The sequence below is a fragment of the Phodopus roborovskii genome, unplaced genomic scaffold (genome assembly GCF_943737965.1).
Source record: "Phodopus roborovskii unplaced genomic scaffold, PHOROB, whole genome shotgun sequence".
NCBI lineage: Eukaryota > Metazoa > Chordata > Mammalia > Rodentia > Cricetidae > Phodopus > Phodopus roborovskii.
In genome coordinates, this window is record NW_026126416.1 from 28,148,523 (window position 1) to 28,164,591 (window position 16,069).

Genomic DNA, 16,069 nt, shown 5'->3' on the forward strand with positions numbered 1-16,069 from the left:
TCTGTATTTTCAGATTACAGAACAGGCCCGTGTTTTACTGTGGTCAGCAACCAGATGTGCCAGGGACAGCTCAGCGGGATTGTCTGCACCAAAACACTCTGCTGTGCCACAGTGGGCCGAGCCTGGGGCCACCCCTGTGAGATGTGTCCTGCTCAGCCTCATCCCTGCCGTCGGGGCTTCATTCCCAACATCCGCACCGGAGCTTGTCAAGGTAATGCAGCAGGAATAACACGAAATGCGTTCTGTTCACTGAAGGGCCATTCTTGAGCTGTGGAGAATGCCCCATCCATCCCCGGCTGAGGGTACAGCCCAGTTGCTAAGGGTGCCCTGTCCCCCGCCTGAGGGTAGTGCCAAGCTGCTGAGTGCCCTGTCCCCTGCCTGAGGGTTCAGCTGAAGCCTCGGTAGCATGGCTCTCAGAGCCAGGAAGATTGGCTAAGTCTGCCTTGCCAACGGCCCCTCTGGTCTAGGAGTGGTTCCATGTCCATCTGGCACAGGAGTGGCAACTGTGCGGGGGCGATGCCGGGCCTGATGGCGGTGCCGTGTAGGAACACAGTGAACAAGGTAGCGGTTGTTTGTTGTTTTCTCTTCATTCGAAACCGAGTCCTGAGCTCAAGGTTGTACTTAACTGACCTGAAGAAAATTGTTCCTCTGGACATTCGACATGCTACATTATGCTTTTTTTTTTTTTTTTTAACAAGTCAGAAATAAATTAGAATTGGTTTCACTGGTTTAAGTACCCCCAGATGTTGCCTTAACACTCTTCTGCCCTCCCCTAGAATCCTGGTTTTGGCTTCAACTCAGTTCCCCCAGCTGTGTAAATTCTTTCATTGTCTGGATGTCTGGCAGGAAAGAGGAGGAAGTGAGCAGAGGCCACTCCACACCAAACTGATGGGCCCAAAGCTCCCAGGCTATCTTCTCCGCTTCCTTGAGATGTCTGCAGTACTTTTTTTTTTTTTTTTTTTAATAAAATTCAGGAACTGTGCTTCTCTGAGGGAAGTAGGTAGTAGTTTGGCTCTGCCCCACATGTTCATTCTGGAGGTTAGGCTACAGAACAGGATTTGAGCAACTCTCATTTGTGCTGTGGGTTGTACTGAATTGCATGTGTCCGGCTCCTGGGTACCACTCCCCTGGATGCCCTTGAATGTGCCCCTCTGAATGTCAGGAGCAGGCAGCAGGGATTCTGAAATCCTAGAATCGTCAAGGACTCCTAGGAGTAAGCCCTTCCTGTGATGTCTTATTTTTCTCATTCTTAGAAAATCTGCTTTGAGGAATTTGTGGGCCATTGTGTTTGGAAGCTGCTAATACCCATGAATTGTTGACAGTGACTAGAAAGGAAGATCTCCAGTCCCCAGCTTCCTGCCAGTGAGCTTATGGTCAGAGAAGTAAGAGAAGGGAAGGGAAGGAGAGAGAAGGGGAACTCTCCTTAGTTTATTAGTCTCACACAGCCTGGATTTTCCTGTCCCTTCAACATCTCAAGTGGGGAAGACTAAACGTAGTTTGGTGAAAATCCATAACTTCAGATAGCAGCTTATATGGTCACTTGCAAAAAGAAGTTCTTCTTTTGCTAAAAGGGAGACATTCTCAAAGTGTTATATGTGGCCAGGGTATCTTCTTGCTGGTGTTTCTAGCCCTTGGGTTGGATGTAGGCTGTGGGCAAATGTGTTGATTAGGGGGCCTGTATAGGCATAGTCTGGGAGCACATGGTCAATGGGGAACTGCCCTCATACACATTTCCCATTGCCCAACAAGACTGTCTAGAGTTGTCTATCGAATTGTAAATTGGGATTTCAAATAACTTTCTAATAAACATTCAGAAAATCCTGGTAAAGGATAAAAATGAAACTCAATGTAGTTGTTCATTTGTGTGTCAGGGCATTCTATGGAAATAGTGGCATTTTTATACCCAAATAAATATTTTCCCTCTAGTTCCCTTTTGACTGTGGGCGAGTCTTCCCAGAAGCATAGGCTGAGAATCTGCAATTGGCCGTTGCAATGTTGCATCTCCCAGCATCAGGACCCAAGGCGGGTACTTCACTCGCAGATGTCTACAAGATAGTCCAAGAGGAAGGAACTTAAGATTCCCACTTATCAAATCAAGATTTTCTGTGTTCTGAATAAAGAAATGGAGAGAATACACTTGTATATCTTGTCTTCACAATTCAATCCAGGCAGCCAGCATCATGTAGGAAGAGGTTTCTCTTGGGAAGGTTAATTTGGGACTCTCTATAGGACCAGAGGCTAGCCCCTAAGTTTTTAGATAGAGCATTGAACAAAGTGGACTGAGTGTCTGCTGTGGGGAAGCCTATGTTGTTGAAGAACAAAACAGAGTCATTATTAGGATGGTCAGTGTTGAGAACCAGGGGTCAGATGTCGCTATACACTGGCTGGAGGAGAGTGGCATTGGAACAGAAACCAATAGATGAGTTGTGATCAACCATGAAGCTCCAGCACGAAGACTATTCCAGAAAGAGGGACCACAATTACAAAACTTAAAGACGGCGTATCTATCCATAAGTAACTGAGGACACCTGGGGAGGAGGGCAGGAAGGTGAGAGAGAGGTGAGAGCAGACAGTGGAAAGGCATGCACTTTCTCTCACTTAGCAGGGACAGGGAGTGATGAGACCTGAGCTTTGCAAGGTCCTTCCTGGTACCTGCTCTGGATGATGAGCCTGCGCATTATCCAGCACAATTTCCCTGTTGAACTTTCCCTGCACAAGACAATTTTCCAGAAGGTAAAAGGGACATCTGTATGAAGACGCTAGCTATTGTATAGCAATCTCAGGGTTCTGAAGCAAATTTTATGTTACCTTTGTCATTCAATGTCACTTAAAGATAGCTTTTATAGACATGCATCACATTGTGACTTTGAAGCATATCTTAGATAGTTTTGATTGTTATTGCCAATCTGAAGGTGAAAAATGACACAGTAAAAAATGGTCATTTTAATCATTATATGTTCTACTTTTCTGTGTATAATTAAGCTCCAAAATTAAGTTATCGTCCTCTCTGCTTTCAGAAAGATAGGGCTCCTTCTTGTCAAGTGTTATTGACTAAGCTGTGTTAATAACTTAGTTATTTAACATAATGTAATCATAACAGTTGCTATCATCATGTTCTAAAAGCTGTGATGAATGATTTGACATAAATGTGTTAATATAATTGTGGATAAACTGTTAAGCTTTCTTCTGCAATGAGTCTTTTTCTTTTCCCAAATCTGACAGATGTGGACGAATGCCAGGCTATCCCTGGGCTGTGTCAAGGAGGAAATTGCATTAATACTGTTGGGTCTTTTGAGTGCAAATGCCCTGCTGGACACAAATTTAATGAAGTGTCACAAAAATGTGAAGGTAAGCAACCTGATGCTTTGCAGCTACAGGGAATGAGGGAGGGCAAACTAGATGGCATCAGCAGCAAGCTTACTTGCAGATTACACCCAAGACCTCTGTCCTTGTCATTCCCGAGAGATATATAAATATGTAAATAAGACAGTCCAGCAGGAATTGCATGCCTTTGGAACCAGAACAGCTTGTTCTACTTTTATAAGAGGCCCATATGAATTAAATTAAATATTAAAAGATGAAATATTTTAGGCTGATATTGATTTAAATATTCAAGATGCATGTTTATATAGTTCTAGAGGCATGAATTTAAATTTGATCACAAGATACCATTCAAAATTATACCACTGATATTTTCTAGTTAAAATGTAGGATTTTGAGGGGGTAACATATTAACATAAACATTTGTGTTCCTACTTAGAGCTTAGGGTTTTCTTTTCTGGGCTACGACACATTGTCTACCAAAAGAAATCTTTCTAATGTTCACCAAGCAAAAAGAGTAACCTGAGGTAGATTTTTCTATTTGTGTTTAGTTTCTACAATGTATACACAGGGGACATGTTTACATCTGGTACTACTGTTATATGCAGAAGTGGGCTGGCTTCCAGTGTAGTGGTTTGTTTTTGAAATGGAAGCATCCAAAACATATTAAGACAGTGCTGAGTTATTTTTGCTGAGTTCATAGAGTACTTGTATCAAGCTCACAGAAAAAAAAAAAAAGCTGCTCCTTTATTAGCCTTTTATCCCACCAGGTAGGGCCTGAGGTTTTGATTCGAAGTCTGTGTCTTCTGGTGAACTCAGTTATATTATTTACCTTCTTAGACTCTAGCAAAGGAACAATTCACTCAAAGTAGATTTTCCTTGAGTTCTTAACCCCGGCCTATCAAAGCAACAGAAGACCACTTCTGATGTGAAGTACAATCAGTAAACTACAGTCAAGACACTTAATGTGGCTTGCCCAGAATGGAACTACCTAGCTGTCATAGAATTGCCTTTGTGGGTTAGAGTAATTTTTAAAATTGATTAATTCACATAGTTTATAATTGCTGCTGCAATCAAGAATGTGTTATATTCAGTTATTTCAACTGTGCAACCATGAGTCTTAGTTCCTTTTGGAAATTAGTCTTCAGAAAATCATCTCCTGTTTTAAAGGGCAGTATTGGAATGGATTTTAGAAACTGTAGCTCTAAGTGTGCACTAGAAAGTGTTGGTCCTGATGGTAGCAGAGGTCTGTTCCACTTTTCACCATTATAATTGTTGTTACTGATGAGGGGCAGAGGTCTGTTCCACTTTTCACTGTTATAAGTTTTGGGAGTGCCGAGAATGTTGAGTGAGGCCATTCAGGTAGCTACAGGGGTTTCATTTGGACTCTCTGGTGCTAATTGAATGGATTGTATCCACAGTTTTTCTTAGATGATAATTGTTATCTCTAATAATTTCTTTCTTTGTTTTTCTTTTCTTTTTAAGACACTTACTTTGTATCCCTGGCTTTCCTGGAACTTGCTATGTAGATCAGGCTAGCCTCAAACTTACAGAGTTCCACCTGCCTCTACCTTCTAAGTGCCAAGACTTAAGACATGGGCCACCATATGAGCCTTCATTCTAGTTCCCAATACTCGGAATTATTTAAAAATATTCTGGTATGGATATTCAGTCATTGCTATGGGTTTCCTTTGTGACAGTGTAATGAGGTTTCTTGCATGCAGAATCCATACAAACAATGGGATATGTCTAACATTTTTAAGCTTTTCTCAGCTTACTATATTGAGCAATGAAAGATATAGTGAGCTTTAAGATTTAGGGCAATGGAGACCTTATGGCCTGTCTAGCCTGTGTTTTGTCTTCTAGAATCACAGTAACTTCAAGCCTAGGGAAATTGACTTTCTGCCTTTTGCTTTTTGTTGATTAAAGTAGTTAACAGTCAGAAATAGTCCGTTTGTGTATCACATAGAAGATGCAGATGTAATGTTTACACTGAAAAACAAATACAGGGAACTCAGATCTTTGTGTGTGTGTGCACACGCATGCGCGTCTGTGCACGCACACGCGCACATTGGTGTTTTGCCTGCACGTATGTTTGTATGAGGTTTTTGGACCCTGGAGTTACAAACAGGTGTGAGCTGCCATGCAGGTGCTGGTAATTGAACCCAGGTCCTCTGGAAGAGCAGTCAGTGCTCCTAACCTCGGAGCCATAGCTCCAGGCCCTCAGACCTTTTTATTAATGCTTTTTTAAAAAAACTCTGTTTGTGACATATATAATGAATTTTTAAAAAATTCAACCAGGTAATTATTTAATATTTCTGGCAACAAACCAAATTCTCAGCTACACATTGGAATCCGCAGCAAGACAGAGAACAGAGCTCTCTGACTAAAGCTCATCTTTCCTCTGCCATCTACAGTTACATTACATTTAGGCAATGTTTTTTTCCCCTTCTCTATTTCTCTATGCAAATTGATGTCAGATAGGATATTTTCTTGTTAGTATTACATGTGCTCTCACCTGGGACTCGTTGGAACATTTGGCCTGTCTTGCCCTGGTGGAAATGTCATCAGAAAGTCTTCCCAGAACCCTCTGCAAGCTGGACTTTCCTTCAATCCTTTTACTGTGTTTCAAATAGGGCAGTACACTAGGGGGATGGTACTATTTGGGCACAGGCTGTCTTCTGTGGTCAGTGGAAGGAGCCTAGCAGATCTAGCACACAACGGAAAAGAGGACAAGAGATCCTATAAGTGACTGGGGAAGGGGGCCTGGCATAATAGTGCCTTCATTCTGTGTCCGTGTGTGTGAATCAGCTTTGCATTACTATGACAAAACACCCGAGGTAATCAACTTAAGAGGAGGAAAGGGCTACATGTATACATGTGTCCTGTACCCGCAGCACACATGTGGGGGTCTGAGGACAGCTTGCAGGAGTAGGCTCTTTCCTTCTATTGTGTGGGTCCTGGTGTTCAATCTCAGGCTGTCAGGCTTGGCAGTCTTGCTGAGCCATGTCACTGGCACTGTAGCTGGCTTTTATAGTATATTTTCCCTTGAGTTAGAAATGAAGAAATTATGTAGCTCTTATATTACCTTAAAAATGAAAAAGCCACTTCAGTCCAGTGGGTATTAGCAAATTCCCAGAATGCCAGCCCCCACTGCTGCATGGCAGGGTGATTTTATTCACAGGCTTTTCATGACAGCATCCTCTTCAGAGTTCTCCCTTTCTTATTATATCTTCCTAAAATACCAATTAAACACTGTAGAATAAGGCTTAATAAACATGTACAATTTAGAACAGTCAAATGTAATGTAATAAGCCCAAGCTATTCAATATTAGATTTAAGCTATCTTAAAAGCCAAAGATTGAGATTTATAGCTGTGATTTGAGTAAGGGCTGTGATCAGAACTCACAGCCCCTTCTTGCTGATTTTTCTGATGACTGTGAGCTGAAGGAGCCATGTACCGAAGGAGCAGAGGCACCTCCCTCTTCTGGAAACCAAGCCCGTATTTGCATAGGTTACCTTGGGAGGAAATTAAGAAATAGAAAATGTAGTTAAGGGATTAAGTTTTATTTCTGGAAGGAGTCCCTCGAGTTAATAATTAACCTTTAATGTTTGGGGATTTAGATTATCATCAGCTTAGCCTCCAGCAATCCTAAGAGCACAGCATGATGCAAAGGAATTTTAACTATGTGGTTCTTACATCCATGCACTCCTTGGTATGTGAGTTAAAGTGCTCGGGACTCTCTCTTAATGGCAATGATGCCATATTTACCTAATGGCTACTTGCTTTACGGCCTCCCGTCATTTTGGGCACCCATGAGCATCCCTGGGGCTGTTTGTCTCATCACCACAGGTAGGAGTCCTGGCCACAGTGCTCACCTTTCTGCTCAGAGTAGCTAGTCCTTTGCACAGTTAAAGGAGTAATGGTATCGACAAAAAGAGCCTTGTGAATAACATGGCCTGGGCCTGGTCCTAAGTCCCTAGTTCTCTATAAGGTCTTGGTTATACCGGGTACCATTTCTGCAAACAAGATGATAGAAGCCCTTTCCAGTTCCATAGTCCTGACTCTGTCTTTCCACTTACGCCTTTCCAATTGTGATCTGTGGCTGATGATATCATTATATGACTAAAAACATTGTGGGCCATCTGTTTGTTGATTGAATATTTCTTATAGACTGCATTTGTGTAATGGAACAAAGTTCACAGGTAAATAAATTTGTACTGTTTCCTGATTCTTTTAAACAGCTGCCACAATTTTTAGAATGCTCCCCCCTGCCCCCACTTGAGCAGCAATTGAGACATTCAGGATCAGGCAGTTGGTTCCCTTGTCAAGCCACTCTTGTGTATTGAGTTCTGGACACCCGAGTGTCCAGGAATGCCTTCCTCAGTGCTGAGAAGGCTCCATCAAGTGTCTTCTTCCTCAGCAGAGCCCAGGATAGGGATGCAGGGTGGAATGAGGAACCCTGATGAGAGCAGGTGAGACTGAAGGAGAGGACTGGCAGCCAGTGGGCTGGAGGGAAGTGCAGGAAGCCACCAGGGGAACTTCTCACCAGAAGCCCTGCCTCTCCCCTCCACCCTGGAGGAGACATGGGGAAGTGTCCACACTGCAGAAGTAGCTCTTGCCTGCTAGTCCCAGCAGGCCTCCCAAACTTTCCTGTGTTTGTGGCTGGCATTTGATAAAGAATGATTTATGGAAACCATGTTCCAGTCACGGTTTTTGCATTCTGTTACTTGGGATGCCTGAAATTCTAGTAAAAGGAGATAAGCCTAGAGTTGTAAGAGACTGGGAATATAGTGCACGGGAAGGAAGAGGCCCAGACTGTGAAATCTAGTTAAAAGGCTTTGCACATAGCCCTTCCTAAAAGGCACATCCACCAGCATCTGATGGTGAGATCACAACTCCACCCATTATCATTGTGAAGTGATGATGAAACTGAGAAGCAAGGTGATTTGTGGGAGCAAAAGGCAGAAGAGCAGGTCACTGGAGAGGGGACATTAGGGAATTCAAAGGTATCTATATGCCTTCGTGTATGACAATTTTGCCTCATCCTATCTCACCTTAGAGAGTGAGCATTAAGGTGTGTGTTCTACTACAGCTCCTGACTGGTAGCGTTTGAGGACGTACAGCAAAAGTGGCCTTCTCAAGTCCTAGCCAGTTGGAGACTTAGGCTTAGCATCACTATAAATGGTGAACCTGTTTGCTTTCTCTCACCCTTTGACTTGACCTTGGCCTTAGCATATCAGGAACACATTCTACCACCACCTTTTGTTTTATGAATGCTTTTGAGGCACAGTTTCACCAGGTTGCCCAGGCTGGCTTTGAATTCAATCTATAGCCTAGGCTGGCCTTTAACTCCTGAGTCTTCTTCCTCCGACTCCCAAATAGCTGGGAGCAGAGGCCTGCCCCTCTAGGCCTGGATCTTTTCCTATTTCAACTTTTACTTCTTGTTAGTTTTCTGCAGCCCTCAGTCATGAGAGGGACACACCCAAGCATCAGACATGTGGAAATCAGGTCCCATAACCACACTACGTGGTGAGAATCAGATGATTTCAAATTTTCCACATGGCCTGGCTCTCAACACGCTGGAACTCTCGTTGTCGTCACATATTGTCATTTTAGCAGACAATGCCAGTCTCACTGGTTGGCAGGTTCCCACATCCTGCCACAGTTAGTTGTGTTTCCAAGAGAACTTTTTCTGATATCTATAGTATGTTGATTTCTGTGGATATTGGTATATTATACTTAAACGAAAATGCCAGCATTTGCCTATGTTCATAGACTGAAAAGACGTTTTAACAGGTCCTCACATGATCTTTGTTAAGCAGTGTGTGATATTAACATTTGAGGACCCTTTGGAAAGGCATACTGAGTAGTTGCCATGACAAAGCACCATGCCTGGGGCAACTTATAATAAAAAGTGTTTAGTTTGTGACTCGTAGTTCCAGAGGGCTGGAGGCCAGGGCCATCTTGGCGGGAAGCATGGCAGCAAGCGGACAGACTCGGCACTAGAGTAGCAGCTGAGAGCTCACGTCTGGATCCACAAGTACAAGAGAGGCAGGAAAGAGACTGGGAATGGTGTGGGCTTTTGAAACCTCAAGCCCCACCCCCAGTGACACACATCTTCCAACAAGGCCACACCTCCTAATTTTTCCCAAACAGTTCCACCAACTGGGGAACCAGGTGTACAAATATGTAAGTCTGTTGGGCCCATTCTCATTCACACCACTACCAATGTCTTGCCTCACAGTTGTGTCTTCGTGGTTACTGAGGTTTGGAGTTTGGCTGACTCTTTGTGCTTGGAATAAGTGGGGCAGCAGAAAGACAGGAGGACTCTGAAAACTGATCTGTTGTAAGGGGAGTCCTGGGGAGTGGTGCTGGGTCTCCCTCTGTGCCATGGCAGCATCCCTGCCAGGCTGCTTCTCTCTGGAGCAGCTTTATCTTTACCAATGGCAGGTTCACAGTGATGGTGCCATGCTTCACATGATTCTGTGCTTAATGAAACATTGCTGTAGTCACTAGGATAGCATAGAAGAATGGTGATTTTGCTTTCCAACAGTCTAAGGGGCATGGAGATGGTACCACTGCTGATTTGGTTACTGTATGGTCAGCTTGAATGAGAATATACTTGAATGTATGAGGTTGTCCTTGAATGTGGTCCACTTAGAACCTTGTTTTGTTTTCTAAATGAAGAGGAACACCTGGATTGGAGAGGAAGTGTTTTCAATTTCTGTCCTAAGCCTTCCTGAGTGTCAGCAGTACCAGCCTGGCTGCAGTGGCTCCCCCAAGAGGCTTAGGCAAATGCAGCCTTTTCTTGGCACAATGTAGGCTGCCCATCTTGTTTATCTTAGATAATACAGTGCACTCTGTATTTCTTCTCCTCCATTCCCTTGCCATTATTGGTTCATGTCAGTGAGAGGTTTGGGCTTTCGAAAAACTCCCTCTAAGGAAATGGTTAGATTTTCCCCCAAATGGGACACATATCGTTTCCTTGGAAGAGACCAGTGGCCTTAGGCCCTAGCAGCTTATCTGCTTTGGTCTCTGTAGAACTCGGGGGTTTTGTTAAGGAATTTCCTTAGGATTTGTGTGTGAGAAAAAGAGGGAGAAATGGGCAGATTGTGAAGGCAGGTTGGGTGAACTATGACACATCCCAGAAGCAGTATCAACTCATTGCAGAGGGCAGTATGATATAAAGTGCCCTGGGTGGTATAGAGTCAAAGAGCCTTTAGAGATGCCACTCATATGTTGATACGACCAGACTTTTGCCCATTTCCATGATTTTCTATTAGATGTGGGCTACCTGGGCAGGGTGTGACCTTAGGCAAAGCAGCCCTATGCAGCTCCATGATCCCTGACAGGACCAAAAGTCAAAGACAATCTGTTGACCACATCTCAACAGCAGGAACTGTGGAACAGCAGGTAAGGAACTTTAGTCCTTCCCTGAAGAAAAAGCTTGCTAGAGCACCCAGTGTGTAGTGGGGTTCACTCACCAAAAACACATTATTCCAACATAGGACCATCATCATTCTCATTTGGATGTGCTTCTGAGAAACCAAGTTGGTACTTCCTACCCCTAAACTGGTCACCACAGGCCACAAACCCCTAACCAGTGCTCCTGCCGTGAGGTCTCCTCTTAAGTATGGAAGTGTCTAATTGAGAACAAATACAAAAAACAATGTTGAGGGATATAGAATAATTAGCAGAGGAGTTTAGTATAGTACAAAATGTGCATAGAAAGAGAAAGCAAGCTTTCAAAATAAATGCATTTGGAATATAAGTTTGCTTGTGTTAGCTTTAGGTTCTGAAGGGGGTGGGTTTATTTGTCTCCATGTCTTGAATTTGGTAAACCCTCGGGAGCATCTGTCGGAATAGGCTCTTCTCTGGGCAGCTTTTACTTGGTGCGGACAGGTGCTTCTTGGGGCTTGACTTCACAATCACTACATCTGCATCCTTGTAACCATGAAATTTCTTACCACACCCTCCAGATAACAGGAACTCCTTTATATTGCAGATATCGATGAGTGTAGCACCATTCCTGGAGTCTGTGATGGCGGAGAATGTACAAACACTGTCAGCAGTTACTTCTGCAAATGCCCTCCTGGATTTTACACCTCTCCAGATGGCACCAGATGCATAGGTGAGTTTATGGTTTTTATGCAATGAACATCTCCCTGGATAAGTTTGTTCACAGGAATGGTTGAGGGGAAGAAAAGCTTTTGTGGAAATGGATTCAACAGTAGAGTGCCTTGCTGAGCTAAGCAGCAGAGGCATCTTAGATCCTTGTTTACGGATTTGTTGCCTGTGTACTCACTCTGTGAGTTAAGGTACAGTGATCTATGACTACCTTTAGTCACTTCCCAGAATCTATGTTAAGCTAGGTCTGATGTTTTGTGATAACCTTTAATTGGTCTGGCATCTATACAATCTACTTTATCAGATTTACCTTTCTAAAATAGTGATTTGGTTAAATAATATTCTTGCTCAAATATTTCAGGTATTTTTCACCAGGACATAGATACTAATGGTCTTCAATCCGTGTCCAGTGGTTCTGCATACACTGTAGCCATGTCAGTACATACACACACACACACACACACACACACACACACTCCAGGTAAGGAAGTATGTACACACATGCATGCATGCACATGCACGCGTGCATACACACACACACACACACACACACACACACACACACACACACCAGGCATGACAGTTTTACAGTTCTACTGTTATCTGTTGTAATGTTTCCTTGCATGAAGGCAGAAATTAAATGAAGGTTTAACTTATCCTTTTTTTTAAAAAAAAATTATTTTTAAGTGTGTGTGTGTGTGTGTGTGTGTGTGTGTGTGTGTGTGTCTTTGTGCACATGTGAGCCCAGGTGCCTGTGGAGGCCAAAAGAGGGTATTGGGTCTCCCAGATCTGGAGTCCACAAGCAGTTGTGTGCCTCTTGATACAGGTGCTGGGAACCAAACTCAAGTCCTCTGCCAATGCCATTTACAAATCAATAACTGCTGCAACCCAATAGTAGCTTGTAGTTCCAGCCCTAACAGTCACCATCTTACCACACTGTTCAAGAGTCTTTGACTCATCAACATACTAGTAAGCCAGATCTGTAACAACATGGTATCCGTTCATTTTCAAAATAACAGCCATTAACCCATTAAGAGTTTACCATTGGCAGCTGTAGGTCCCAGCTTTGCTCAGAAGGAGAACCATCCATCTGCAGGTTATACACACACATTTCACAATTTGGTCAAGTATTTACAACTGGCTTTTGATCATCAACTCCATGTGAAGCTGGGATGCAAACCATGCTTGAGGATCTCTCCTCATTCTTTATAGTCTGGGTTCCAGGCCCAAGATATTTACTAACCTAGCATATAAAACATTAGGAGCTTTGATGCTTTTAAAGTTAGGATGTAGGATTTCCACTTCTGAACCACTTTCATGGAGAGGCACGCCACCAGGGGCTGCACAGACCAGGCTTACCTGAATCTGGCTGGAATAAAACCCATGCCCGCTGAGGCATCTGCCCAGAGGTACAGCATGACCAGAACCAACACTTTCTGGGTATTGGCTCTATTCTTGCTAGAGGTTATAAGTACCACTCAGAAATCAGCTCGTGTCTGTGATACTGACCCTTGGTCTTTCTCTATGGTTTGTTTAGGTTTGCCTTGCCATCCTTTACTTAAATAATATAAATGTCCCTAAATTATGCATGTTTATCTTTATTTATCTTATCAATAAAGCCATCAATACTTGAAGCTTTGTATTCTTAAGAGTTATTCAGAAAATGAGTGTATGTGGATGACCTCTGTGGCAAAGCTTGATACTTAATTAATATTCAGACTTACAGCACATAGTGATGGGTTTTTGGTGGCAGAAATATCTTCACTTTACAAATGTCATTCCTGCATATCTTAAATCAGAAGCATATTTCAGATATTATTTACTTTTCACAACTTGATTGTGTGTAAGACTGTACAAAGATGTGTTTTACTTGGAGAGCCACAACCTTAATTTGTGTAGATAGAGATAAGTGTTTGCACTTTGCTATGTGTCCCCTCTTTTCACAGAGACATCTCAAAGGCTTTGCCTGTGCTGTGAGCTCTTTTTGGTAGCTGAGAGTTGTACTACATTGTGTCAGCTGTTGTCATGACAATCAGACATGATGTAATCCAATAAAAGTGATCTATAGGAGTGTGCTTCCCATGTTGCTTTCAAAGGATGCTTTTCTGCCAAAAAGAAAAGAACTCATCTAGAACTGTTGGATCCTATAGGACTAAGAGTCTGCAATCATTGCTGTTTCAGAATTTATTAATAACCCTTTGAAAAAGTTAGTTAAGGCCTCAGGACACAAGGGAACCCGATTAACAAGCATTAGATGTGGCTGAAAATTGGCTCATCCATTCAAGATGCAACTTCACAAGTTGGAGGCACAATTTCAGACTAAAAACCCATGCCACAGATCAGTGTTGCTTTTAAATGTGTTTATGTAACTATTTGCCAAAATTAGCTCTAATTAAGTAGCTTAAACCAAAGACAGTCCAGCTTGTCTTTAATATAGAAGCAGGTCTTTAGGAATAACTGACTGACACCAGTAGTGATTTTCTTAGTCTTTTTCCTATGACACATTAATTTTAACCATTTCTTCTCAACTAGGGTGTGGAATATGGAATGTTGCCCAAGTGCCCCAGTGTTCAGGGGCCAGGGGCAAGACAAGGCATTTCTGATTGCATACTGGCCAGTGGGATGTTCAAAGCTACTTTTTCAGGGCACACAGTCGGGGGTCAGTCTGTCACAGCCCCAGGGTGAAGTATGGAGGTGTGGTGGCAGAGGACTGTCGTCTAAGCTCCGTCACGAAGGCTACATGTGTTTTTGTTGTTCTTTCAGATGTTCGCCCTGGTTACTGCTACACGGCTCTGACAAATGGACGCTGCTCTAACCAGCTGCCACAGTCCATAACCAAAATGCAGTGCTGTTGTGATGCTGGCCGGTGCTGGTCTCCAGGGGTCACTGTTGCCCCCGAGATGTGTCCCATCAGATCAACTGGTAAGAGCCCTTCTGTAGCTTCAATAGCTTATCCCAACGCAACCCTTTCAAGCCCATAGCAGTGTGTGCAGTACAGATCTAAATGAAACCCCGGTAAATAAATAAGATTCCAGGAAACTGAAGTGTGGGCATGGAGGAAATCCCCAGATCATGCGCAGGTAAAGGCGTGTTGCTATATCTGTGGTGACTTGGTTCTCTCATCGCCGTGGAAAGCAGCCTTCTCAGGAAGCTGTTGTTTTCTCTTACTCTCACTAAGGGACTTGGTGGCTCTCCTGTGGCGCTTACCAGTTCAGTAGGATAAAAGCCCAGCTCCCTATCCTGTACAACTCCTGTTTTCCTAACAGCCATCACTTTTCTCTTCCTTCTGCTGAGTCCCGTTCTATTTTTCTCCATAGCTTCTCATTTGTGTGCCATAGTCCATTTCCACTAAATGCTTACTGTTCTTCAATCCGAATGATTGGGGTGGCCCCGCAAATGGCCAGTGGGAGATCTGCATATACATTTCCCAAAGTATAGCTCCCTTGACAATAGTCTTAAAAGGTGTCTCTGGAGAGGGTGTAGAGAAAGATGTCCAGGATATTTTCATTAGGGTGACCACAGGCACTCTTTGGTGGTCCAAATGACACCTTTTCCTGCAAAGAAGTACTTATTATTTGACATAGCATTTGGAGTCCCCAAATTTGAACCCTGTTCTTTTAGTTGTTGATGTTATGAGTTTTATTTTCTAATTAAATTATATGGTTGCATTTCCCTTAAACAGTCTTTGTATTTCTAAAGTAAATTGGTTAGTTTTCCCCTAAAATATCTGCACAGTTCATGCCTTACCCTCTAGTCCCTTCTCTCACAATCCTTGCCAGTTGCATACCCTCTAAAGGGCTAAGGATCTGTGCAAACATCTTCTGATCCACCAACATGCCAAGATAACCATAGTGGGAAGTATAGTCTCATCTTCATCACCTACTAGTCTTGGTTTGACCTTTTGCTGTGCTCAAGATATACACTGCTCTGTTTTGTGTCTACTTGTGACCATGTGTTGCTCTGATGCTGGTTAATAAATCACACTAAAAGGTCTTAGTCATCACTGTATTCTTAGATTTTGCAAAAATTGTGCTTGTAAGAGACATTCAGGTAGAACCTACAGCTCACTAAGTATGATTTTCTTCACAAATTCTAGCTGAAAACTCACCTTTAGGCTCTGTTTAATTTGATTCCTGAAAGGCATGTTTAAATCAGGGAACTGAGGAGTGGTAGTGAAGTTGAGGGTGGAGGAACTCAGGGTTAATGGAATGCTTTGGACAGTGCTGCTCATAGGATTTGTAGTTACCACCAAGGGTATAGGGCAGTTCAAGGGTGTCAGTATAAAATGTTGTTCATTACTGAGAATTATGTGTGGATTGAAGAAGAAAAATAATCTTCCTGTGTCTACATACATACATACATGCATGCATACATATGATTCAACAAGCCATGCATTTTGGACACACTGTCTATTCCCTAAAAACCCTTCCTCTTAATTTGCTGGAGATCTATTCACTATATCACTGTTTAGAAGCAACGTGGCTTCCTACCAAGAATTGCTTCTTAAATGCATCCATCAGTTATGGAGTCAGTAGCATTGATTGGATTCCTTGTGTTGAGACCTTGAGTAGAGGAGGAAGACAGTAGTTGCAGGAACCAGCAGGAAGACCTCACACA

The 16,069-nt window shown here is 43.0% G+C and overlaps 1 protein-coding gene across 1 annotated transcript in view; it reads left to right on the forward strand.

Annotated features, from left to right (window-relative positions):
* Positions 1-16,069, forward strand: part of Fbn1 (fibrillin 1) — a 198,475-nt gene that overhangs the window by 86,943 nt on the left and 95,463 nt on the right. The window contains exons 6-9 of the mRNA XM_051183504.1: positions 14-211; positions 3,223-3,348; positions 11,331-11,456; positions 14,216-14,374. Coding sequence (XP_051039461.1) covers positions 14-211; positions 3,223-3,348; positions 11,331-11,456; positions 14,216-14,374 — 609 coding nt within the window. The remainder of the gene's footprint in view (positions 1-13; positions 212-3,222; positions 3,349-11,330; positions 11,457-14,215; positions 14,375-16,069) is intronic.